At 37.2% G+C, this 25762-nt stretch overlaps 3 protein-coding genes and 1 long non-coding RNA gene across 17 annotated transcripts in view; 2 read left to right on the forward strand and 2 right to left on the reverse strand.

Annotated features, from left to right (window-relative positions):
* The window catches only part of LOC126927655 (trans-1,2-dihydrobenzene-1,2-diol dehydrogenase-like), a 131707-nt gene extending 123424 nt beyond the window's left edge, over positions 1–8283 (forward strand). For 3 of the 10 annotated variants that reach the window (XR_007715739.1, XR_007715749.1, XR_007715748.1), the window contains exon 2: positions 1278–1432. Coding sequence is in view for 6 of the 10 variants with exons in the window: in XM_050743707.1 (XP_050599664.1) it covers positions 497–698; positions 1278–1576 (501 nt within the window). In the remaining 4 variants the exon portion in view is untranslated. Of the gene's footprint in view, positions 1–496; positions 699–1277; positions 2242–7763 lie in introns of those variants that run through there. The other 7 variants (XM_050743707.1, XM_050743706.1, XM_050743702.1 and 4 more) reach the window with 5 other exon arrangements.
* The window catches only part of LOC126927654 (trans-1,2-dihydrobenzene-1,2-diol dehydrogenase-like), a 105123-nt gene extending 95236 nt beyond the window's left edge, over positions 1–9887 (reverse strand). For 4 of the 5 annotated variants that reach the window (XM_050743698.1, XM_050743696.1, XM_050743697.1 and 1 more), the window contains exon 1: positions 9677–9887. In XM_050743698.1, the coding sequence (XP_050599655.1) occupies positions 9677–9703 (27 nt within the window). In that variant the 5' untranslated portion in view covers positions 9704–9887. Of the gene's footprint in view, positions 1–9381; positions 9541–9576; positions 9635–9676 lie in introns of those variants that run through there. The other variant, XM_050743700.1, reaches the window with a different exon arrangement.
* Positions 1–17233, reverse strand: part of LOC126927658 (uncharacterized) — a 127293-nt gene extending 110060 nt beyond the window's left edge. Inside the window, exon 1 of the mRNA XM_050743712.1 lies at positions 16862–17233. Within this exon, the coding sequence (XP_050599669.1) occupies positions 16862–17224 (363 nt within the window). The 5' untranslated portion in view covers positions 17225–17233. The remainder of the gene's footprint in view (positions 1–16861) is intronic.
* Positions 17234–19373: 2140 nt separating this feature from the next.
* Positions 19374–21654, forward strand: LOC126927662 (uncharacterized). Its single transcript, XR_007715757.1, has 2 exons — positions 19374–19804; positions 21077–21654. It is a non-coding gene; the product is annotated as an uncharacterized LOC126927662 (long non-coding RNA).
* Positions 21655–25762: the final 4108 nt, after the last annotated feature.

Raw genomic sequence — 25762 nt, forward strand, 5'->3', positions numbered from 1 at the left:
TATCTTTTATTGTTGAAGATATACTCTCTACGCTTCAACAAGAGTTAGTTAGAGTTCTACTTGTACTGTGGACAAGTAAGTTGAGTTACACTCGAATTGTGGACAAGTAAGTTGGAGTTCGACTTAGACTTTGGAGGAAAGCGCATTTGCTATCCCGTTGATCATTGTCATTAGCATCTCGAGTATCTAATCACCATGGTTACTTGTTAAATTCTGTAATAATCATATTTGTACCAGTAAATATCATCTCTATTGTATAACAACAATGACTAATCCAAATGAAGATTCGTTACACGCCCCTAACCCCGATGAGAGCTCGACATATATATACATTAATAAGAAATACCAATTGAAAACATGTACTGATTTTCTCAATCAATTCTAGTATATAAGAGAATAACAGTGTTACTATTTATAACTTTAAATTAATTTATAATTGTTTTCCATTATATTATTTAGTAAATAATTAGCTTCTTTTAAAATTACATTATTACAGATGTTCATTCATTGGGGTATAACAGGTGCTGGAAAAATATCACATGATTTTGTAACATGCTTACGAACATTACCAGAATCCGAACATGTAGTTCTTGCAGTAGCGGCACGTGAACTATCAAGGGCACAGAACTTTTCTAGCTTACATAAAACTAAAAAGGCGTTCGACAATTATGTAGAGCTAGCGGAAGACAAGAATATTGGTATGTTTCGTGTTTTTTTAAGCTGAATTAATATAGAAATAATCTTTTTATAAACGTTTTTGAACGTTATTGAATCTAACAAATCCGCCTTACTCTCCTTGCCTCTGGAAACGCAAGAGCACGCAAGAGCAAGAGAACGCACGTTCAGTTCCTCGCTTGAGTGCGACCCATACCATGGTTCCTTTGGGACCTCTTATCCTCATAATGAGTGGAATACGTTACAATAAAAAACAAATTTGGCCTTGAAAATCATGCTCCAGATCAATTTTGCACAAACATTTTATTACAAATCTCCACCGATCCAGATGTTTAGAATCACGCTACGGTGGTTTTTACACATACTTTTCATACACCCTGTACATTGTACACTGTGCATACTCGCCACTCGGCAAGGAAATCATACACGCAATTCATTTACCACTCGTTTTTTCATCACTTCGACACTCTCTAACTTCGCATGCGCAATTACTCTACAGATACGCACCTCCGAAATACCGAAAGCTAAATACGATAGCCAGTTTTTGTGAAATAACACAAAATTGTTGTAATCTATTGTTTTGTATTTTTTTACATTTACAGATGTCGTATATATTGGAACGTTACATCCTCAACACTTTGACATTGCAAAATTAATGTTAAATCATGGGAAACATGTTTTATGTGAAAAACCTTTAACTATGAATTTGAAGCAAACAACAGAGTTGATAAATTTAGCAAAGCAGAAGAAGTTGTTCGTAATGGAAGGTATTTGGAGTAGTAGTTGTTTTCCTATATATGAAACTCTTAAAAAAGAAATTGTCATAGAGTGTTATCAGCGTTGTCATAGACTGTTGTCACCATATTTTAAAAAGAATCGTTGTAACGAAGTTAGTGAGTGACGAATAGTGATTGCGCAAACATAGATTGCCGGAGCATCGAACGATATTGTAACAATCATACCGTTACCAAATCTACTAGCACTATACCATTTTCCTCCATATATATATGCCTAAGATACAATAAGTTACATATATATAAAATATGTATGTATGTATATTTCAATATTCCTATAAGATATACAGGGTATATTGTTTAATACCAACCACCATTTTTCGAGTGTTTCCAATAATATCGTATCGTCGCGTGAAAAGGTCCGCGCGACGTCCTTCATTGTCTGACCGTCAAGGCCCAAGCACCGTTAGAGAAACACTCAATAAACCTAAGGCCCTACCATAAACCGAGTCTTATTAGTTGGCAGGAAGCTTTAATCGTACAAGTATTTTCGGTTTATTACTGGTACTTAAAAGGTCCTTAGGTCTATTGTACATTCTTCCAAATTACGGAGAAAGGAAGTAGTTAGCTAATGGGAAAAACGAAATAATTGCCTAACGGAAAAGCTGGCAACATAACCGAATAAAACTGATCCCATATCAAATCTGCAGCCTTTCTGTTCACAAAAGCTAATAGCAGAATCCGTTAATCCGTTAATGCATTATTTGGCTGGTAGTGCAACTGGTTTAATAGAGTAACGTTAGTCCTGAAGAATCACGGTGACGTATATTATGTACGTTAAGTAATAAAGAACAATGCTTCTATATAAATATTAGAATATATTAAAATACCAGAATTATAGAATATTAGAATATGTGAGGATACCAGAGTTATAAAATATTAGAATACGTTAGAATATTAGAATACATTAAAATATCAGAAATGTAGAATATTAGAATATAGGTTAGACTATACGTTATAATAAAGGCAATTATTGAGCTTTAGAAAAAAATACATACATAATTTATCATGTTTAAATGTTACATTTAGTCCCATTTAAAAAGATAAGAGTCGCCTGAAGATTCTAGAGATATTTTTATATAAATAAGAGTAGTATTTTTACTTCTAATAACAAATAGGTTGAAGAATAATTGCGTATAAATATTTAAAGAAATATAACTCGTAAATACGAATATGTGTATACATTTAGTAATAAAATTAAATATCGCTAATTGTATACGTATAATAGAATAATTACATAAAATCTTGTCAATATCAACGTTAGATACATATAAATATTCCTTTTTTATATTAGATTATTCATATAAAAGTTTATATAACCTAACCCCAATCTGGAAAACAATCATGGATTTCAACGACTACTGACAATTGAATATGAACAGAATTATATGCATTCATCATTATTATGTTTGAAACTTATAACCAATTGGGATATTTTTTTTTTTATTTATTTATTTAAATTCACTATTTGTCCAATTTGGACATTTGGTGGAATTTTTTAGCGGTTACATTAGCATGTTGGTGGCTACCCCTAGCGGGGTACCATCCTCGTGTTTGTTAGGTTATGTCCTTTATAAGGTCTGCTGGGTGCTTCCTTTTTAGTCTTCTGTCCATATTTGTGATTTTGTATGTTTCCGCAGCTAGCCGGTTTATGTGTGTTGCTATTCTTGATTTGTATTTCTCGGAGTATCTGCTGATTTCTTCCTTGACCGTTGGCATTCCCAGGTCCCTTCGTATATCTTCGTTTCTGACGTACCAAGGTCCGTTTACTATTGTTCTGAGTATTTTAGCCTGTATTACCTCTATTTTGTTTATATGGCTCATTGCTGCCGTCCCCCATAGTGGTATACCGTACGTCCAGATTGGTTTTATGATCGTTTTATATATTTTTACTTTATTTTCTGTGCTTAGTTTGGATTTTCGGCTTGTTAGCCAATACATTTGTCTCCTTGTTTTCTGTATTTTTTCTACTATTGATTTGATGTGTAGTTTCCAGGTAAGTTTTTGATCTAAGTGGAGTCCTAGGTATTTGACATGCTTTGTTTGCGTTATATGCGTACCGTTCAATAGGATGTTTGGTGGTATCTTTTTCCGTAGCGTGAATGTAATATGGTTGCATTTATTGGGGTTTGCTTTTAATTGTTTTTCTTGTAGCCAATATTCTATTTTTACGATATGTTCTTGTAGTATTTTGACTGCCGTTTCTGGGTTAGTATGCCTGACTAGTATAGCTGTGTCGTCCGCGAATGTCAATACTGTGCTGTTGGTAGTTGTTGGTATGTTCGCTGTGTATAATGTGTATAGTATTGGGCCTAGGACGCTTCCTTGTGGTACCCCGGCCTTGATGTCTTTAACTTGAGAATGTGTGTTCTTGATTTTTATTACGAAGGTTCTGCTGCTTAGGTAGGATTTTATTAAGTGGTGTATTTGCTCCGGGAATTGTTTCCTAATTGTTTGTAGTAGACTTTCATGGTTAATTTTATCGAATGCTTTCTCTATGTCTATAAAGAGGGCTGTGCAGTATTCCTTGTTTTCTAGTGCTACTATTATTTCGTTTATAAGCCTGTGCATTTGCTCTATCGTGGAGTGTTTGTTTCTGAAACCAAATTGGTGATCCGGTATTAGTTTTCTTGTCTCTATTATTGGTTTTATGCGGTCGTATATTATCTTTTCCAGTATTTTGGAAAATACTGGGAGCAGTGATATTGGTCTGTAAGATGCCGTTTGGTGCGGGTCTTTGCCTGGTTTATGTAACATTTTGATTTGTGCTAATTTCCATGGTTTGGGGAAGTATTGAATTCTTAGAATTGCATAGAATATTATTGTAATTAGTCTTATTGCTTTTGGCGGAAGGTTTTTCAAGATTTTACCATTGATTAGGTCGATTCCTGGCGCTTTGTTGTTTTTTGTTTTATCAATTATGTTTCTAATTTCTTGTGCCGATGTTTTAGGTATGGTGTATTCCTTGTCAGCTGTGGTAGTAGTGGTTTGTGGATCCTCTTCCATATGACTTTTGAGGTTGCTGTTGTTGATAATGTGTGGTGTGAATGTGTTGCAGAGGTGGTTGGAGAATTCTTCGGCTTGTTCTTCGTTGCTTCTTGCCCATGTGTTATCTGCTTTTCTGATTGCCGGGACGGGTATTATTGGCTTCCTTATTTTTTTCGTGGCTTTCCATAGTGAGTAGTTGGTGTTCTCGTGTGTGGAGAGTGTCCCTATGAACTTTGCGAATTCGTTATCGTTGTGCTCCTTTATTTTGTTTTTTATTTCCTTTGCAAGTTTGTTTAAGTGTTTTTTGTTTTCTCGGGTTCTGTATTTTTGCCATTTTGCTTTTGCTTTTCTTTTTTCTTTGATTTTGTCGAGTATTTCTTGCGGGATTGTTATTGTTTGTCTGCTGATTGGTTCGGGAATAGTGGTTGTCCTTGCTGCTTCCTGAATAGTTGCTGTCAATGTTGCTACTGCCTGTTCTATGTGTTCAGGAGTTTTTAACGGGATGTTGCAGTTTATTTTGCTTTCTATTATTTCTTTGAAGGTTTGCCATTTGGTGGTTTTGTTGCATAGTGTTTCTGGTTTGCTATAGTGAATTGGTTTGTTTCTGTATTCAATTATTATGGGTGTATGATCGGAGCTGAGCTCGAGGTTGGGTGTTATTTTTAGTTTATTTGTGTTTAGTCCCCTTGTAACTGCAAAGTCCAGAAGATCTGGTTTTTTGTTCAGGTCAGTCGGCCAATGTGTCGGTGTTCCTGTGGATAATATATTTAGGTTATTATTTCTTATGTACTTTTCCAGTGTTCTACCTCGAGGTGTAATGTTTCTTGACCCCCAAAGCGTGTGCTTTGAGTTGTAGTCTCCCGCTGCGATGTACTTGTCCCCTAGTTCCTGGAAGTATTCTTCCCACATTTGTGTTGTTATTTTGTGTCGCGGAGGCACATATACTGCTGACAACTGGAAGTAGTTGCTGCTAGTTTGAACTGTAACAGTGGTTGCTTGTAAATATTCTTTATTAACTTGGCTGTGTAGATAATGTTTGATATCGTTTCTGACTATCACTGCTGTCCCTCCGTGAGCTTTTCCTGAGGGGTGTTTGGTATCATATATGGTGTAGTATGGTATTTTCAAGTAGCTTTTTGTAGTGAAGTGTGTTTCTGAGACAAGTAGTATGTCTATATTGTTATTGTATATGAATGTTTTAATTTCGAGGGCCCGTTGTTGCAGGCCATTTGAGTTCCAGGCTGCTATTTTTAGAGTGTCCGTTTTTATTTTTTGCTCAGCACGTTTGTAATTAGTTGTAGCATGACTGTGATTTGTTGAGTTTGCTGTTTTAGTACTGCATTTTGTTCGCTTATCATTCTGGTTAGCATTTCGGTGTTCTTTATGGATTGTTTGAGTAGTTCTTTGATTTCTGCAGTGTCATTGTTACTATTGCTGTGGTATTGGTTGTGTGTATGTGTTGATTGGCTGGTTATTTGAGCATAGCTTAGACCACCAATGGTGTTGGTGCTGATAGGTTTGGTGTTTGTTGCTTGTTCTGTACTTGGAATTATTTCAGGATTTGTGCTGTCCTGTTGGGCTTGTGTGTTAGTGATTGTTCTGCTTCGTAGGGGCGGGAACAGTTTACGTTGTAATTGTTTTCTTACTTCACATCCTTTATAGCTGGCTGGGTGGTTTCCGTTACAGTTGTAGCATTTAACCTCCTCAATTTTTCCCGTGGATGGGCAGTGTGTCGTGAGATGATTTTTTGCGCATTTAACGCATGCCGGGGTTCTATTACAATAGTTTTTGGTGTGTCCGTATTGTTGGCATCTTATGCATTGTGGGATTTCTTTTTTATGTCTGGGTGGTTCTACTTTTACTATTGTGTTTAGTAATTTTTCTATATCGTATATTTCCTTATTGTTGTTTTTAGGTTCTAGTTCAACTAGGAATAGCGGTAGTGGTTGTTTGGTATCGTATTTGTTTATGTTATTTATTGATCTTACTTGGTGTCCGATTTTTGCCAGTTCTTCACTTATTTTTCCAGTATTTGTTTTTGGGTGTAGTCCCCTGATTACTGCTTTGTAGCTTTTGTCTGTTTTGAGCTGAAAAGTGTGATATGCTGCATTTTTTTCCTTTAGTGATCTTGTAATTTTTCTGAATGTTTCTGGGGTGTTGGTCTGTACTTTAACCTGGTCTATTTTTATTTGTTTGATGATGTAGTTCTCTTTCCCTGCGATGTTGTTTAGCAGTTCGATGAGGGGGTCGATTATTTTTGCGTCTACGTATATTGGTGGTGGTTTGGGTGTACGGTTTGTCGGACTTTCCGTTGGGTCCGTTGCTGCCTCTTCTGGCAGTGCGCTGAATGGATTGTGCAGTTTGATATCTTGTAGCCATTGTTTTTTTTCATATGTATCAATTTTCCTCGCGCTTGCGAGCGGGGTTACCTTCCGTTTTTTGCTGGAGGTTGTCACCGTCCAGCTTTCTTCCTGGTGTATTGGTATATTTTGCTCTTCGTCGGATTGTGTTGTTTCCATAATATCATCATTTTTCTCTACATATGTAGAGTCTGTGGCTTTATTTATGAAAAATGTTTCACCGGAGTTAATTATTTTTATTGGTGGAATCTGCATGATTCCACGTTTTGTCTATTTTTGGCTTTAACTTTGTCCCTATCTCTTCTCTCTTGCCGCACTTTCACTGGAGCACTGTTTCGCACGTCCGTTTAGGTCGCCTGCCCAGGCGGAACTGACAACTGGGATATGACAGCAAAAAATCATATAACAGTGGTCTTAGGAAAATATGTACTGTTCTTTTTATCTTCATAGAATGTTTGCGTAAAAGATTTCAAGTAAAATTTTGTTACAAAACTGCATGTTACTCTTTGTGTTTATTAGGCTTTGTAACACATGAACACAACTTTTAAATTCATACAATTGACAATTATTAAGTGTAAGATTGTGTCACTTAAATTTAAAAAATATTAAATAGGATAAATGTTTTAAAATTTATGTAGATATTGTAGCTGCTGTAAGTATTATACAAGTTATTCCTCCAACTCTGTTCACTTCAATTTCATTGTTTCAAATAATAAGAGAAGAATAAGAATTATTTACAAAAAATTAGGAGGAAGACATACTTTGTTGTAATAGTTTCTTTGTAGGCGAAAAGGTAAAACGCTCTGTAGAATTTGTGTTGTCAAGGCATATAACTTTTATGTCTGACTTCTATAGAATTGGGATTATATTGAAAATAATTCCTCATACATTTGAGTTTGTCGAATTTATTACTTGCATTGTGAAATATTTCTATTATATTTTGCAGTGTTACTGATATACTACCCAACAAAACATCCAAAAATAACAATTGTAAGGTTCGAGCAGGCCAAAAAATTGTGTTTCTGGTATGAAAAATATGTGTGGTTTAGACTTTCACAGTGTCTCAATATCAATATTCTTGTAAGAATAACGCCAACAATCTAACACTGCTGTTTCTGATAGTCACTATTTACTGTTTGTTTGTATCTAAAATATTGAACGTGTACTTATCTAAGCAAAGGTTGTACTAAATTACAAGCCTCATTACGATAAACAATATATGCACACATACACATCTAAAAAACACTAATAAAATTAATCTTTCTGTAAAGAAAGATAGAAGGAATCTTAGTAACACTGAATTTTGCAATTAATCTAATGAAGTACTTTTATGTTCATTATTCAACATTTTATGAAATTGGAATATAAGACATTTCACTAAAAAATGAAACTGACATGAAGGTCTTAAAAGGTCTTGAAAGGACTCTGAAGATCCTTTGTATATGATATCACCATATATATATATATATATATAAAAGAAACTACATCGTCATCATATTAGATCTGTTTTAGAATCTAAATATATTTTATAACTTACTGTTTTCTGTTATTTAAAGTAATAAGAGATATTTCAGATAGACAAAGTTGGTATACATCTTTTATAATATCCTTTTGTAAGCTAGATTTAGGATACTCAGTAATTTGTTAAAGTATTTGAAGACGACCTCTAAATCTTTATTATACATGAAAATTGTAAAATAATATCCTTCTTAATAGTTCGCTTAATAATGTCAAAACAGTCTGATAGAAATCATTTGTCGCTATGTCTATTTAATGAGGCTTATCATTTTGTTAGGCCATAAATCTCTTAAATATACTATAAATATTTACACATATTAATAAGTCTGTAAGTAGTAACCAGTCATACGAGGTTCTAAACATGGTTTCTTCTAAGTTACATGTACCATTTTATAATCATATAAGAGATATACATTATATTGTATACCTAAACAAATATTTTTTGAGCCGTTTGCTTAAATAAGAGAGAATTTATTTTAGTGTAACCAAAGAAAAAAATCTAAATATTTTCAAAATATATATGATTTACTGTTTTCATAATCACTATTACTAATATTTATTACTAGTAATAGTGGTTAGCAATACTAATATTACCAACTACTACTACTAATACTCTGTGGTCGTGTGCTTTTTGCAGTAACAGCAGCGACACGGTAAAGTACTAAGTTTCTATGTTATTCATTTCTGGTGGTTTTAGACAAGTCCACAGTAATCTTGTAAATAGGTAGATGTGAAATGACAAATGATAATATTAATTAAAATCGTTTTACATATTGTTTTTGGAATATACAGTAAAAAATTCATCTAATTGGAAATTTGCTGTACATATATATGTATATATATATATACATATCGTTTCTTTCTTTTTTTTTCTTTTTTTCTTTTTTTTTTATTTAATTTGTACTTTACAATTTGTCCAGCTGGATATTTGGTAAATTTTTCTAACCTAACATACATACATATGCATGCAATATCTGTATAGATGTATATTTCAATATTATAATATGAATGATTTCTTATATGTATAAAATTAAATTATAACTTACAATGTTCATAAAAGGTGACCTTCACGGATATTTAAATTGTTGTCTGTTTTAGAACATTAAGCGCTACATATATACATAGAACACGAACGTGAAAACCACTAACTTTCAAATAACCTTTTTATGAGATATGGACGTCACAGCAGAAAGGAAGTTTCCTCTCTGGTCATAGATTAGAAGATTAAAAATATGTCATACTATCACAATTATATAATAGAGATTTATGTAATGGATGGAGTGTTTAAAGTGTTCAATTTGTTAATAGTAATTTTGATGGAAGTGCAAAAATGCTACCTACCTTTCCATTTCGATGATTCTTAGACATGTTCTAAAACTCAAAATTTCGAACAACTGTGAGACTGCAATAAATGTCTATTATAACCATAGATATACAAAGAGTTAGAGTACGCGAGTCATATAGTCTTAAATTATCGTGTAAGTGGATGCGATATAGGAGTAGAAAGAACGCTGCATAAAAGTGTCTTCTGTCCTTGTCTAATCAGGCATGACACTGACAATGTTTGTGTTGGTTATACACTTATATGTTTGCTATACGAATGAGCATGCGTTATTAGACAAGGACACAAGAGGCATTTATGCAGCGTTCTCTTCCGCTTTCGCTTTCGCTTTCTCAGCTCGCCCTCGCACTCTATCCTTATATCTCTATGATTATAATTTACAGCTAAATTAAAAGTGAATATGATCTATGTTTCCGATTTGGTTTAGATTTTTCAATGCCGTTGCCAGAGAGTTGGGTTGCATGAAATAATAACGAATCAATTATTAGAATAGTAGGCGAATGATTAATTAGATAACATTATTCTATGAAAATAATATTTTTTATTATTTCACGTAGTGATTCGAGAAGCTAACTCAAACTCAATACATAGATAATATTCATTTTTGATTGAATTACGACAGATATTTCTTACAGCCTCGAGTATGTGGTTGTGCACGGTGTTTTAAGTTCGCTTGATCCCCGTTGATAACAATGGTTAAGATTACTCTTTTTACATATTACAGTATAATAAGTATACTGCAGCAACCTTTTCGAAGGCGGCGTAAAATGTCGTAGACTGCATTTGGTATGGCAATGCTCGAGTGCCATGCTATAAAACTTCAACTCGTTTATATTTATATTATTTAAAATCTCGTCAACTTTATATTTATTTGTATTAAATTGCAATACATTATAACAGAAAGTCCTTATAACAGTACATTATAACAGAAAGCTTGTATCTGTACTGATACAAATTACAGTAAATGTATTAATAGCGTGCGCGTTAATGGAATTATGCGGGATGTTCGGCCACAGGTGTAAAAATATTTAAGGGGTGATTCCTGAAACTAAAATAAAGTCAAACTCAAGGATAAAAAAAATTGCGTTTCGGGCTCTGTTTTTTTAGTTATTCGCAACTAAATATTAGTTTCTTTCTGAATGGACTCTCCACTACTATCTTGTTACATAACATGTTTAGATTTTAGAAATTTGGTAGGAGGGTAAAACAGTTCTGGAAGGGCAGGATCATTTCAACAGCCAAACATAAAGTACAAACATAAAGTTTAATTTAGTAGAGGTTTAGGTTATTCTACTGTAGATATTTTTGAGCCTTTCCGTTTTTAGTTTCTTAAACGTTTTGATTTCTTTTACTTTTAAATATTATTTGTCATTCATTTACGATTTTTCTTACAAAGCGTCGCGCAAGATGGTTTACGTCGTCAAATGTCATAATATTCTTCTCTACGATTTGTGCTAGGCAAGCCTATGTGTCGTTCGATTTGAGGATCCCTGTGCGTCTCGCTGTTTAGGCTGACCTACTTTTGTTCAGTTAAGGAGGTTTGCTCGGACACAGAGACATTTCGGCTAAGTTTTAATTGACAATAACTAAAAAACAAAGCTGAAAACGCAATCTTTTTATTCTTGATTTGCATCTTATTTTAGCTTGAAGAATCGCCTCTTAAATTTTTCTACAGCTGTAGAGTATCGCCCTGTATATGTGTATATATATATACACACACAACCCTGAGAAATAAATAGCGTGGAAGAAATCTGAACACATTTACCATTTATAGAAGACTAAAAAGAAAACACCCCACTGACCTCGCTAAAGAAACAAAATAGTCAAACTCGAAGATGGTATCCCGCTGGGGGTAGCCATCCACATATTATTTAGCAATTAAGTTAGAAAAATTTACCAAATTTCCAGCCGGACAAATGGTAAAGTACAAATTAAATAATAATAATAATAATAATAATAATAATAATAAAATAACTTACCATTGGGGAGGTGAAGGTACTTGTTTAGTTTAGAAATTTAGCTGTGTCTGGCAATAAAAACGAACTGATCGCACGCTCGATGGCCGCTGACCATTGATATTGAGCCGATCGGAGGATGCTCGATCTTCGATTCCATCAGCGATTAGCACGAGCTGTAATTGGAAAATAATATCATTTAGGATTCAATAAAATCGTCGAAAGTATTGGTAGAGTACGTTGGTTGACTGAAAGTAAGACAGAAATATTTTGGCAATTGCTTGAAATGCTCAAAGTTTTCGCCGACTAGTGGTAAAATCGAAGGATATTTGCGTAGTTGAGAAAAGGTAACGTACCTTTTCAAACGGTTATGCCCATGCCAGTCGACAAAGACATAAAAGGTTGGTGTTTACCAATATGAGTTTTCATGACGAAATATTTTAGAACTTAAAGTAGACCCAGACGAGTAATTAGCAATCGAGGCTTTTGTTTTCTCGACTGGGCCATTCAAAGAATTCCTAACTAATAATGCGGTCGAACATGTTACATTCGGTACTCCACAGGCAAACGGAACACCGATGCTGGCAAAATTGTCGGAAACACCCGGGAAATGGCAGTCTTGAGTCTAGAGTCCAGTCGAATTCGCCTAGAACAATACAGTTTGCAGGTCAACGGGAGAAAGTCTTTCGCAATTGTTGTTTGAAATAAATCAGCTTGGCTTCATTAAGCGACAGGAATAAGTGACAAGCCTGAGCAAGAAAATGAACGCGTCTACGACAGAAAACATAAAAATGCGACAGGGTATCAAAATCGACGATACGTGATGATCGGATACGTGATTCGGACGTCGCACCGGGAGTAGATAAGGAATTGGTACCGAAATTTGAAAGCCCCTACGTTATTAAAAAGATTTTAGAGAAAAATAGATATGTCGTTACAGATATAGGTGGGTTTTAATTAACACGTATGCCCTTTACAGGAATAGTAAGAGTCGATCAGATGAAATTTTGCATTTCAGAGGATAATTAACAATTAATAATTCGATTATTTATAAAGCACACCTTCTGTCATTTTACTTTTGTATTTGCGTGATTACCTCGAAAATGAAGGTAAATTCGCCGGCGATATTTTCGATATGTGTGTATACCCATGCGATATACATAGGTTAAGAATATATTTTTGTAATATTTATCGGAAATCCGTGTCTACGTATGCATCGCATTATTATAGATTTATTGTTACATCAGTTTTGGTTTGATTTTGCCGTCGGAACATCTTGCATTTCATTTGACTACATCGTACTGACAAGCTCTGTCTGGATTCGTTCTGTAGTTCGTATTTCTTTCGTTTATGTTAATGAGAAGTCGTAAATTCGTGACTATTATCAAGGTCGTCACTATTGTCAGGAATGGCTGTAGACGGTTATTTTACGACTTTCTCAATTAGCCTCTTTGGAAACTTAGAGACAGTCCAGACCATCACGAGCTGTGAAACAGTTAAGCATCCCTAAATATGCCCTGACCGTTTTTCCATCGTATTGTGTGCCAAACGCTTCAGTTGAAATCCAGGCATCTTTGTAAAGTTTTAACCCTTCTCCTTACACTTTGTACTCATCTTAACAATAAAGGTTATCTTTATATATGTATTTAGGATATGTCTATATATTGTAGTATCTTTAATTTTGCGCCACCTTCGAAAAGGTTGCGGTATATATAATATGCTGTTTAGTAAGTGAATGAGTAATCCTAACTATTGTTATACGTGCGTATAAATAAAATATAAATATGGTTGAAATTATTTAATCCTTGTAACATTCCTTATTTGTATAAATACAAAGAAAATTATTTGTCACTTTGCAATGCATTTCAAAATTGATAATATTTCTTTGGAAAAGATTTTTCATCTTATTATACATTCTTTAGTGTAGCGACCAATAATACAGGGTGAACGTAAAACGGTTTTCATTGTTATTGATAAGGCGGTAATTTCTTTCTATCTATTTATTACTCTTGTTTCGTTTCTTTATACTTATTAATGAATAAACAATTGTGTGGGCTATCCAGTGCTGTATGCGAATAAGGAATAAACCAGCTATACTGCGCCAGCAGTATTATACTTTGAACAGTGACAGAGAAGGATATTTCTATAACTTAATAGTGCGTCAGACATCACTTCGCGGCGAACAGATTTCCGTTGAAAATGAATAATTCGCAGAAGATCGTATCCTGTGACGATTTATGCCGACTAAAGAATATACAATGACCACTTAGATTTATATGTCGGGTTATCGTTAGAAATTTTAGGCGTGAAATAATTAATAAGTATAACAAAAGCTATTGACAATGTTCCTGGGCTCAATAACGAATCCACGGTCAACGGGTAAACTCTTTGTACAATGGAATACATTTTGTAGCACGCAGACACGTTAACTCAGACGCTGGGTTACTTTCAGACTGACAGCCTAGACGATGACAGTAAACTCTCCAAGGTGATTGCAAAATAAAAGACAGATACAGTCACATATGTCAAATACATATCGATCGGGAATATCAACAAATTCCCAAGCGCCGTAACTAGGCAGTCCCGCGTAAACCAGCATTGCTCCTGATCGAGACTTGATTGCTTATACAGCGTGTCCCTCAACATCGGTACCTCCTCTGTAAGACATTTCGTTCATCCCGTGACCGTGGCTACGTTCGGCGACCACTTACGTCATCTCGAGCCCAAGTATTGGGGATCTTCCTAAAGAAAGGCCCGATGTCCCTACATCTCCGACATATATAAAGATTGACGTTACTGTCGTTGAAATATTTGGGATAATTTTGTATCTGTCTGTTTCCCCTTGTCTATTGAGAAAGGCACTGCTATAACCGCGTGACAGGACAAAAGTTTGAACAGGAGGAACGAAAGTGACGTCATAAAAGATAGTTGATTGTTGATGAGATCTCAATGGTATCTTACGAGAATTTGCGAATAATTCATTTAAGACTGCAAGAATTCAAGATATATAAAGAAATATTTGGTGACATAAATGTATTTCTCTTCGATGACATCTCTTTCATGCAATTATTCCCAGCAAAAGAACATTGTTGTATTGTATAAAAACAGTGGTGTGCTGTAAAGATTAATTTATAGTACCAAGTTTCATTCTGCGAACTCATCATTAATATGAGGTAAAAGGATGATACAGAGTTTATCGACCTATTAGATAATTTACAGTTTGGCGAAATAACAACTTCTGAGTTTGAAATACTATGAGTGCGAAGGAGTGATATAGCAGTAAGAATATTCCAGATAGTAAGATTCGTAGACGAATATAACACAAAAATGATTGATGAATTAGCGAAATTACGTCGTGTGTACGTTATTCATTCAGTAGGCGAGAGTCGGGAAGCAGCTACATGCGAGAAAAAAACTTCCGAAAATATTATTCATGCAGATGTAAATAATCATGGATAACTGTTGCATGCAATAACATTAGCCGAGGGATCACGAGTTATGTTGCGACGAAACATACCAATTTCCGTTGGTTTGATAAACGACGCAATGGGAATGGCAAAGAAATTTATATGTCAGTACTTCGAAGAGGTCAGCTGAAAGTGAGAGAATTGGAAGCAGATTCAAATATGCTGACGGCTACATTCCCATATCTCCAGTAATAGCAATATTTCAACTGACGAAATGTTACGGAGATGTTGAATAAAGAATGTCATCGCTTGTGCTAAGCTGGACAGTAGCGGTACACAGATTACAAATGGCTATAATAGATAGGACCGTAATTGATCTTGGCAAAGAGAATTTTGCAAAAGTGCAAATCTATGCCGCTTCTAGTCGTGTGGAAAGTTTAGGCAGCTTGGACATATCTGATCTAGCATCGAATGAAATTTTTAACAAACCATGTGACGAAAGAGCACTTGCAGCGACCAGTTTCCATGGAGAAACGCTCAGACACAAAGAAATGAAATTGGCGAATAATAACATATCATTCGCAATAACAATAGTTAAGAATGGAAAAGTAGGAAATTTGCAAGCTATCTCTACAAGACGTATAAGATTACGTCACAATAGCTTAATTCAATCCAAAGTAATCAATAAACCTTTAGAATTCTATCTTGCTTTTGGCATCTAATGTGAACAAATGGTTATTTATAACAGTGTCCTCTGCGGGAACCAATGCGGCTTCGCAAATCGTGCCCAAAGACGAGCAGGTTATTATCCGCTAACTGTGAGAGGGCGATTGCGAAAACCGGTAGGCGTTTTCAGCTACTGAAGATACCGTAACCCGTTGCGATTCTTTCAACCGCAGCAGGGTCGAAGGTTACAACAGCGAATAGTTGTTTGTAGATATTTGCTATTATTAATTATTATATCAGGAAATCAGAATTTATATTTCAAACGAATATATATTTCAAATCGAATTTATATTTTCAAAATAACGCCCTTGTAAGTTGGTAATAAGTTGAACGCCCTTCGCCGACAAGAGGTCGGATTGATAGCTCGTCTACGCACTACCTCAAATTCTCTTGCAGCCGCCTCATTCTCGCTTTTGGTTCGCTTCTTAGAACTCGCGACAGAATTTGTTTGTACAACTCTACAATTCGCGCGATCCTCGCTGCATCCTACAAAAACTTCATCGCAACCGTCCGTGTCGTTTCCACCCGACGCTATTGCGGTTATGTTTGTCGCAACCGATTCATCTAACGAAATTTTGTTCATTACGACGGTGTCCTTGCGACAAGCACTCGTGGGAACTACAACTGCCTGCTTGTGTTGCACGTTCTCGACACGAGATAGATCTACCTCACGCGCTCCCGTCTCTATGTCTACTTTAAGGACCTCTAGAAACCCATCGGAATTCTCGTTTTTTATTCTGCTAATGGAGATATCTCCCCTCTTCATGTTTATCTCGACGGTATCCAGGAAGTCTGTACCTATCAACAACGAGTGTTGCATCGCAGTGTTCGGAACTACGTGTATCGTTATATGATACAATTCACCGCCTATAATAATATCTGTCGGAAATTTCCCGAGCGCAAAATTTCTTTTAGACCCGATACTGTGAAATTCAATAATGTCTCGACTTAATTTGGGCGCTCCGATTCTTACATACTGATTATACCGCATCAAGGTTAACTCGCTATCGGTGTCTACCAGCGCGCTCAGTTCGAAATCTCCGATCTTCACGTCTTTACCACGCTTCGTCGGTAACAATCGAAACACACTACCAACCTCTTTAATGGACTCGCTCAGATTGTCGCACCTCGATGCAATGTATCCGTATTCTCTACACTTGAAACATTTAGGTCCCCTCGACTTGTTCGGACACTCTGCACACACGTGTTCTTCATCACCGCAATTATAACACCTTTTATACTTCGCTACATCTTCCGACTGCTTGTATCTTCCATTGTCCTTAGCTCTCACCGGTCTCATAGTTGACTCTGCTATACGGGATTTTTGTTCCTCATAGATGATAAGATTTTCTTTTAGCTCTTTTATTGATTTAGCCCCGTACAATATTGTTTTATTGACTTCTTTGTCTCTTATTCCATCTATGATGTACCTTATCTTTGCTGCTTCTTCCATATTCATTTGACTGGCTATACCGAGCATTCGGTACATGTACGCTGTACATCTTTCGTCGTCTCTTTTTTCTTTTTTTTTTTTTTTTGTTTCCTGCAGTTAGCGGTGTATTTGCAAAGTGTTAAAGTTTTTCGAAAACTCCCTTATCAGACCTTCTTTTAACTCGCGCCAAGTTCTAGCGTGGTACTCATAATTCACAAATATTTTTGCCGATCCGTTCATCAACTTTTTTGCATAAATTACCTTTTGTTCTTTTGTCCACCTATATATGCTTGCAGTTTCTTCGAACGCCTCGAACCATTGATTAATATTTTCGTTGTTTTCGCCTGTAAAAACTTCTAAGGCGTCTTGGACATCCTGAACACTTACTGTTGTATACCTACGTGCTTTCCTACGGAATTTGTCAGGTTTTTGATATACACCTCGCACGTTTCTTTTGCTTTCTCTTTCGTCTTCTTCGTCGTCGCTCTCTTCTTCCGACGACGTATTCTCTTCTTCCATCGCCGCCTGTAGTCTCACACGTAGTTCAGCTTTTCTTCCTCTCGTCTCTAGCCCCATACTATCAAGACGTTCTCTTAATTCTTTTGTCCTAAGCTCCTCGAGATCTTCGTCTTCATCTCGATCACGCTTAGTTTTTGGTATTGCCCCTGAACCTTGCTCCTCCGTGGTCTTTTTACCGTTTGCTGGCTCTTTAGGACTTGGTTGTCCAGTACTATATGTTCGACTTAGCCTGGCAACCAACACTGACCTTGCACCAGATATTGGTAGATTTAACTGTGCAAGCTTGTTTCTTAATTCTTCCAGCATTAGATTTTCCTCACTTGAAAACTGTTCTTCTTCACAATTTGCCATTTTCAACTCTTTTCTTTTCAGCACGAGTAGTTCCGTAAAACGTGTCGTTCTCTGTCTGTTTTCAATCCCGGACGAGCCCCCAAAATGTAGTATCGGAAAGGATAGGATTAGGATAATTTAGATTTGTAAAATTCTCCTAATGCTATTTATTTAAGATAAATAAAAATAACAGAGGTTAATTGGACAGAGTTAAATGTTCAACTTGAACTAAGCGCAAAAATCTTATTCTACTCAAATCACTCTCGCAACTCTATAACTCTAACAACTCAATCTCTCAACAACGCTAGCAACTCAGGCAACTCCGCTGACTCTTTCAACTCTACAACTCTACTCCTCCGCTTCTCGACTAACTCTGACCTCTCGATAAAACGTTCTCACTTCTCGATCAACGTTATTTTGTCCTTTTCCTAATCCGGTCCTGTTTTCGTGCCGCAAGGACTAGGTGACTTTAGTCAATAGGTTTTTCTCTTGTGTAAACCAACAGCCGAAGGTCAGACGACAATGTTTTGGTTTGTTTCTAACCAGGTTTTTTCCTCACGATACTACAATACACATGTATATATATATATATCCATGTACAGGGTGGTTGGTAACTGGTGGTAAAAGCGGAAAGGGAGTGATTCTACGCGAGGAAAGAAGTCGAAAATATAGAATAAAAACTTTTCGTTTGAGGCTTTGTTTTCGAAAAAATCGACTTTGAAAGTGTTCATAGAAATTTAATTAGAAGAGCAGAAGTATGTGTTCGGCAGAATGGGCAACGTTTTCAGCAATTTTTGTAATAATAAACTTTATGATTACTTCATATTATTTCATTGTGTATTCCTAATTTTCCGTTGCGGCAGAAACAAACTTAAACTGCAATAATATCCATCGAGACAACGATCTACAGTGAGATCCGTTATAAAGAGACGTGATAAAGTGCACGCGTACCGAGCGAACATTCAAAGTCGATTTTCTCGAAAACAAAGCCTCGAACGAAAAATTATTAATCTATATTTTCGACTTCTTTTTTCGCGTAGAATCACCCCCTTTCCGCTTGTACCACCATCCTGCAGTTACCAACCACCCTGTATATAATATATTGTCTATCGCATTACGAGAGTATGTGGTTATTGATAGTGACTTTTAATATTTATTGCGTAACTGCAGAATCTGATGGACCGTAACTGCTCCGGAACATAATCGTGACTAACATCTTAATGACTGACTGTTGTTGTAGGCGACAACTCCTATTTATAATAAAACTACCATGGGGTAATTGCCTCGTGACGGTTTATTCCCACGAGAACGCGTAGTTTCAGCACGTAGTTATCTCTGCGGACGCTACAGTCTTCGCTTCTGCTGATTTCCTTCCCAAGTGTGTTACGGTTTCATCCACCTGCTGATACGATCTCCCAACGAGCGTTGCAGTTTTACGTTTTGCTGATAATGAGTCGAACTATTCTCGGCACGTGGTTATCTCTGCTCGCGGTGATACTCGATCCTTTGGCGCGTCGCAGCTGCTTCCCTCTGCTGACTTTACCTGAGAACATCATCGTCCCTCAGCTCCCATTCGCTGCTTACTGCACTGTATACTGTGGTGGGGAGAGCGCGCGCAAGGCAGAGCGCATCAGCGGACGTCTCAATGTTACGCCAACTCTGAACCGCGCAACACCTATCCCTACGTAGTCTTCGATACAACGAAGTATCTCTACGAAATTTCTTGAAGTGTTTAACGATTCGTAACGAGTATTTTACGTGAGTTTCTTTGTTATTTTATTGAAAACGACGCAATATGGATTTTACTGATCGCGGTGTGCGCGTTTCGTGAATTCCGGTTATTTTTCTTATCGCTTTATTAATCCTATCTTATCCATGGTGGCATATTGTGAAATTTATTGATCGCAGCGCGCATTGTAATGTAAAGTGCAATCTTATGGGGATATACGTTGAAACCTGTTGCTTTTCCGCTCGAATAAGGGATATCCTGTCAACTAAGCACTCTTTTTACTCTGTTTTGATGCCGAATGCATCGCATGGAAGTTTTGCACGAAGTGCGCGCATATCTGTAAAATGCAATTTCTTGGAGAATTTCGTTGAAATCTTCTTGTCGCGTCTCGCGCTCAACACGACCCGTAACTTGAGACAGAGTAAGAATATGTCATAACTCGCGAATGATGCGAGACGCTACTCTGGGGATAATAGAATTAGGTAAAGAACGTTTAGGGGAATAAAGACGCAAAACGTTCAGATATTTTCACTTTGTACAATATTAATCTACAACCAAAATTCAAATAATATGATGGGGGAAATTCGCGAACTGCCAACGTCCGAACACCGTATAATAATAACAAACGGGAATTATAAAAACCTGTCAATTACAACACGCTCAGATACTTTTACTATGTATTAATTTGCCAATCAAAATTAAAAAGATACTATCAGGAAAACTCGCGAACCGGCAACGCGTGGGCACCGAATATAATAATGAACGGAAACTGCAAACGCCTGTCAATTACAATGTAACGTATTAATCTAGAACTGAAGTTGAAACAATAAGTAACGATCGTGTGAAAAAACTGATCGCAGCTTACGGAACTTGCACATGTTACATGGAATAGGGAGATGGGAAAGCAACAAGTACGTGAAACTAGTTGAAACTCGTGAAATACGCGTGCCATAAGCAGTTAATTACGTAACATGCCACTTTGGATAAATAGGAGTAATAGAACAACGAGCCTGTGAAAGACCAATGAGAAGTCGCGAAATGTGCGCGCCGAGATCAATCAACTATAAAACATGCCACTTTGAGTTAGGGAGAAACGATAAGACAACGAATATGAAAACCCCAATTGAAACTCAGGAAGTGTGCGCGCTGCAATCAGTAAATTCCACAATATGTCACCATAAATGAATTGAAAGTAGTTCATAATCGCAATAGACAATGACGGATCGACAAACGGGCAAACTAAGGACAACGAATACACGAACGTGCAAATAAAATAATACGAAATTTTTCTATCTTTACAGAATGTGCATCAACCTTTGCAACAGGGAAGAAGTACAAGCAAATTATGGTCTTTTGAATATGATAATTCCAAGACAACTGACACGCCATGTTGACCTACCTAGATATTATTGTTTGATACGAGTCGCACCTGCCTACCGCACCAACGACTATTCACTTTGTGGATTTTGTTACAGAAATTTACTTATGATGAAAGCGGACGTACGGATGTACGAAGAAGCAAATTATCATAGCATTTGCGGAGTCTCAGGCCGCGCACGTGTCCTTCGTTGCTACTCATGCGAAAAACGAATAGGACGGCTAATACCCGCAGACGAGTGTCGGCTGTGCGCCGAGCAGTTGCCTATACTGACTACAAATCAGATAAATTCGTTAGCTCAGGGGAAATTAGTACGCATTGATTATCATCCGTGATAACAATTTTTTTGCTATCACATAATCGGAACTATGTACGGAACTGTTGCGATTCTTTCAACCGCACGCGGATCAAAGGTTACAGCAGCGAATGATCGTTTATAATATTTTCTTCTTATTATATTATTAATATTCTTGTTATTATAAATAAACTATATTATTAATATTCGTTCTTTTTATAATTATTTAATTCCACAAATTAACGTATAAGGAAGCAAGAATGTATGTTTCAAACCAACTGATTATTTACGTCGGTGTTGTCTGCTGAAACCAACCTGGCTTCGCATATCATGCCCAAGGACGAGCAAGTGATTTCCTGCTAATAGTGAGAGGAGAAATGCGAAAACCCGTAAGTGTCGTCTGCTATTGATGGCACCGTAACTCGTTGTGATTCTTTCAACCGTAGCAGAGTCAAAGGTTACAAGAGCGAACGATTGTTTATGGATACAGAAATAATATAGCCTTTATAACTATATATAACAGCTACAACAAATAGTTTTTTGATATCCTATTTTATCTAAAAAATATTTTGTTATAAAACTGTAATCGCATTGTGAATAAAGCTACTTTAAAAATTATTAAAACTTTATTTCTTTATTTTTTCGAGAGAAAGGCCCGTTTGCGATGAGTACAATATGTAATGGAATTTATTTACCAATCGCACTGATACGCTAGTTAACGTTACTCGTTCGGTTATACTAACAAATTGGAATTCGAAGAACACAACAGTTTGAGATATTAAAAACAGCGTTGCGCTTTAGAAAGCAACAACAAGTTTCCGAAACTATTTTATTCAGTTGTTCGTCTTCTTTCGAAAATAACAAACGAGAGTCGACTTAATCGAAATAGTTTATCGACCATCAATCTGTCGGCGGTCCTTCAGTCGAGTAGTTACGCGGAAGAAGGCGTGCGTGACTATGATCGCGAACGCTTACGTACGTGGTAGGCGTATGAGAAGACGACAAGGGCATAATATAATGTAAAATGATACAATAATATAAAATACAATTATATACATAGATATAATAATTAAAAAGCTAGCCGAAGAAAAATTTATAGAATTAAGAAAATGTTGCAAGGTATAATGTTGCAAAGGCATCCATCGCCGTCTGGTATTTCGAAGGGAGCAGAATGGGGCGGAAAAACAGTCTAAGCAGTAAATAACCGAAATTGCAGACGCGGATGACCGTTCTAATTCCTGCGACGGGCAAACAGTTTGATTAGCGAAAGTCCGCCGCCTCCAGAGAGACAGCTTCCCTTTTTCCGCTAACGAGAGAGGACGCGGAGGAGAAGGTGGATAGATAAAGAAAAAGGAAACGATGGGGGTTGGAGAGAATAGAATATTAGAGAAACGAGAATAAAGTATTTTCTTTAATGGATGTGGAAAAGAAGAGATGGAAGTTGAGGGCGACGGAAAAAGAAGGAAAAGGTTCAATTGCAATTGGAGTGCGAATGGTACGGAAAAAGTGGAAGCGCGAGTGGTCGAAAGGTCAGTAGACTCGACGTGTCTGGCGAGCTGCACGAAATCGGTAACAAACATGCCGCGAAATCTCCCCCGACCTCTTCGCAATCTCATTCGCTGCACCGTCCCGGCGGCCGTAGGTGTTCGGAGAAAAGAGGATAACAAGAAGTGAAACTCAATTTCGGCTGGCTTGTATTTCCCTCTTGCGGACGAAGGAGGGAAGAAGGGAACACGGAAGAAGCGTTTCGCAGTCGTTTGTTTCAATATTTTGGAGCGGCAGCGTGTTGCCGATAGGCGAGGAACCACGTGGATGTTGAAACATGACTCGTTTACCCGCGATTACCTCTTACGGGTCGATAGATCTGATAATCCGGCGGATCGTGGATAACAACGGTGGGCTGCTCTCGTCGTTCGTTAACGAAATATTAAATAGGGAAAGAGCGAGGGTAGATGGGGGCACGACGCGTTGTTTGTTCGGAACGCGATAACGGTCAATTGTGCAGAAGCAATACCGATCGATGCTCGCTCACGTGCATGTTGGTTCACCTACGGTCTCGAAAAACAGGCAGATATCACCGTTCATGCAGAAGTCTCCAGCTATCGGACACGGCTGCTACTGCCTCGGCCGCTGTCGCTGCAACAAAATCAGAAAAAATATATTCGTCAGCATTGGAAACGGAATGCGCATAAATTCCGCCAGCTCCTCCGGCGAGCCTGAAACTGATCCTCGTCGATACGACGCTTCCCTGTTCTACTCTCGCCATTATTCCTTCCTTTTTTTCATTCTTTCTTTATCCCGTTTCTTTTCATCGTCGACTTTCACACGATCGCGAGCTTTGGCCTCGTTTACTCGCGCGATTAAATCGGCTACTGTTGAAGCTTTGTCCGCCGCGCGAGAAACTTGGACGAGGTATTGCCTCCCACGGCAACGTAATAAAGTCACCAGGCACGTATCTTCACCATTCGGAACGTTCAAAGCGTTAGCAGGCCGGTTCAAGCATATACACGTAGACATTATCGTAATGCAGTATTCGCAAGGCTATCGATATTGTCTAATGTGTATCGACCGTTTTTCACATTGGCCCGAAGCCGTTCCTATCGCCAACATGGAAGCGCCAACCGTTGCTTCGGCCCTGCTTTCTACATGGATAGCTCGTTTCGACGTATCCTTAAAGATAATGATCGACCAAGGACGCCAATTTGAATCGCGGCTGTTTGAGGAATTATGCCGGTTGCTCGGCATCAAACATTTACGCACGACGGCCTATCATCCCGCGTCTAATGGGATGGTAGAGCGCCTGCATAGACAACTGAAAGCGGCAATCAAGTGTCACGACACGAGCAACTGGGTTGAAATTCTGCCGATCGTTCTGTTAGGCATTAAAACCGCGATAAAGGACGACCTAAACGCAACGGCAGCCGAGATGATCTACGGTACTGGTATACAATTGCCGGCGGAGTTCTTTTTGCCAAACAAGCAGCGGGCCAATACCAGCGGGAATACGCGAACCGGCTAAAAGAACGGATGGAGAAAGTCATGCCAGAGCCTGTTATACGACATGGCGAAAAGAAAATATTCATTTTTCGCGAGTTGGAATCTTCGCCATACGTATTTTTACGACATGACGCGATTAGAGGCCCTTTACAACCGCCTTACGACGGGCCGCGTAAGGCAACGCAAAGAGGCGAAAAAACGTACATAATAAAAGTAAACAATCGCAACGTAACGTTGTTTCACGGACAGAGCGATCCTCTTTTGTTTTACGGACAACCATTTTTGAGAGGCACGCATTTTCCCAAACGGACGGACAGAGAGTTATACTAGAGACAGACAAGGTTACAGAATAGTTATTTAAGATTTTAAAGACTGAAGAAGAAAGATTGGTAGCTCAGGACGTTGAAAATCGATTCTCGATTTTCAGGTAAACATTGTACAAAACTTGTTATTTCTCGTTTATATAATTATTGTTATTTATTGTTATAGACGGATATTAATTGTTCTTTATTTTTGTATTTTATCTAATTACTTTATAATAAAAAACTCGATTTTCAGACTACAGAAGCGATCCCTGAATTATATATATATATATATGTAAGATCGTAAATCTTGGGATAATTCAGGGATCGATTCTGTAGTCTATATATATATATATATATCGGAGATGAAAGGACACTGAGGCCTTCCCTTTGGAGTTCTTCGGAAAACCCCCAATATATTAGTCTCTATGATTTAACTCGATTATAATTGTCGGATATTTGTGATAGTGAGCTTGGGCTCGAAGCGACAAGTCACTGAACGTAGCCGCGGTCACGGGATGAACGTATTTACCTAACATAGGGATGGAGTAGTTCTATAGCTCTCCTTAAAAGAAATAGTTGTAGCGGCACACGTGCTCGAGGACAAATCAAGCCACGAGTAGTTTTGCCTCGGAGTATCATTATCGTAGGACACACACATATTGCATTAATAATCAAACTCCGAGCAGAAACAATGTCGCCGTTACGTGTCGCTCTCGCTTGTTATTTTCGAAAGAAGACGAACAACTGAATAAAATAGTTTCGGAAACTTGTTGTTGCTTTCTAAAGCGCAACGCTGTTTTTAATATCTCAAACTGTTGTGTTCTTCGAATTCCAATTTGTTAGTATAACCGAACGAGTAACGTTAACTAGCGTATCAGTGCGATTGGTAAATAAATTCCATTACATATTGTACTCATCGCAAACGGGCCTTTCTCTCGAAAAAATAAAGAAATAAAGTTTTAATAATTTTTAAAGTAGCTTTATTCACAATGCGATTACAGTTTTATAACAA

This window comes from Bombus affinis, unplaced genomic scaffold (assembly GCF_024516045.1).
Source record: "Bombus affinis isolate iyBomAffi1 unplaced genomic scaffold, iyBomAffi1.2 ctg00000187.1, whole genome shotgun sequence".
In the NCBI taxonomy this organism is placed as follows: Eukaryota; Metazoa; Arthropoda; class Insecta; order Hymenoptera; family Apidae; genus Bombus; species Bombus affinis.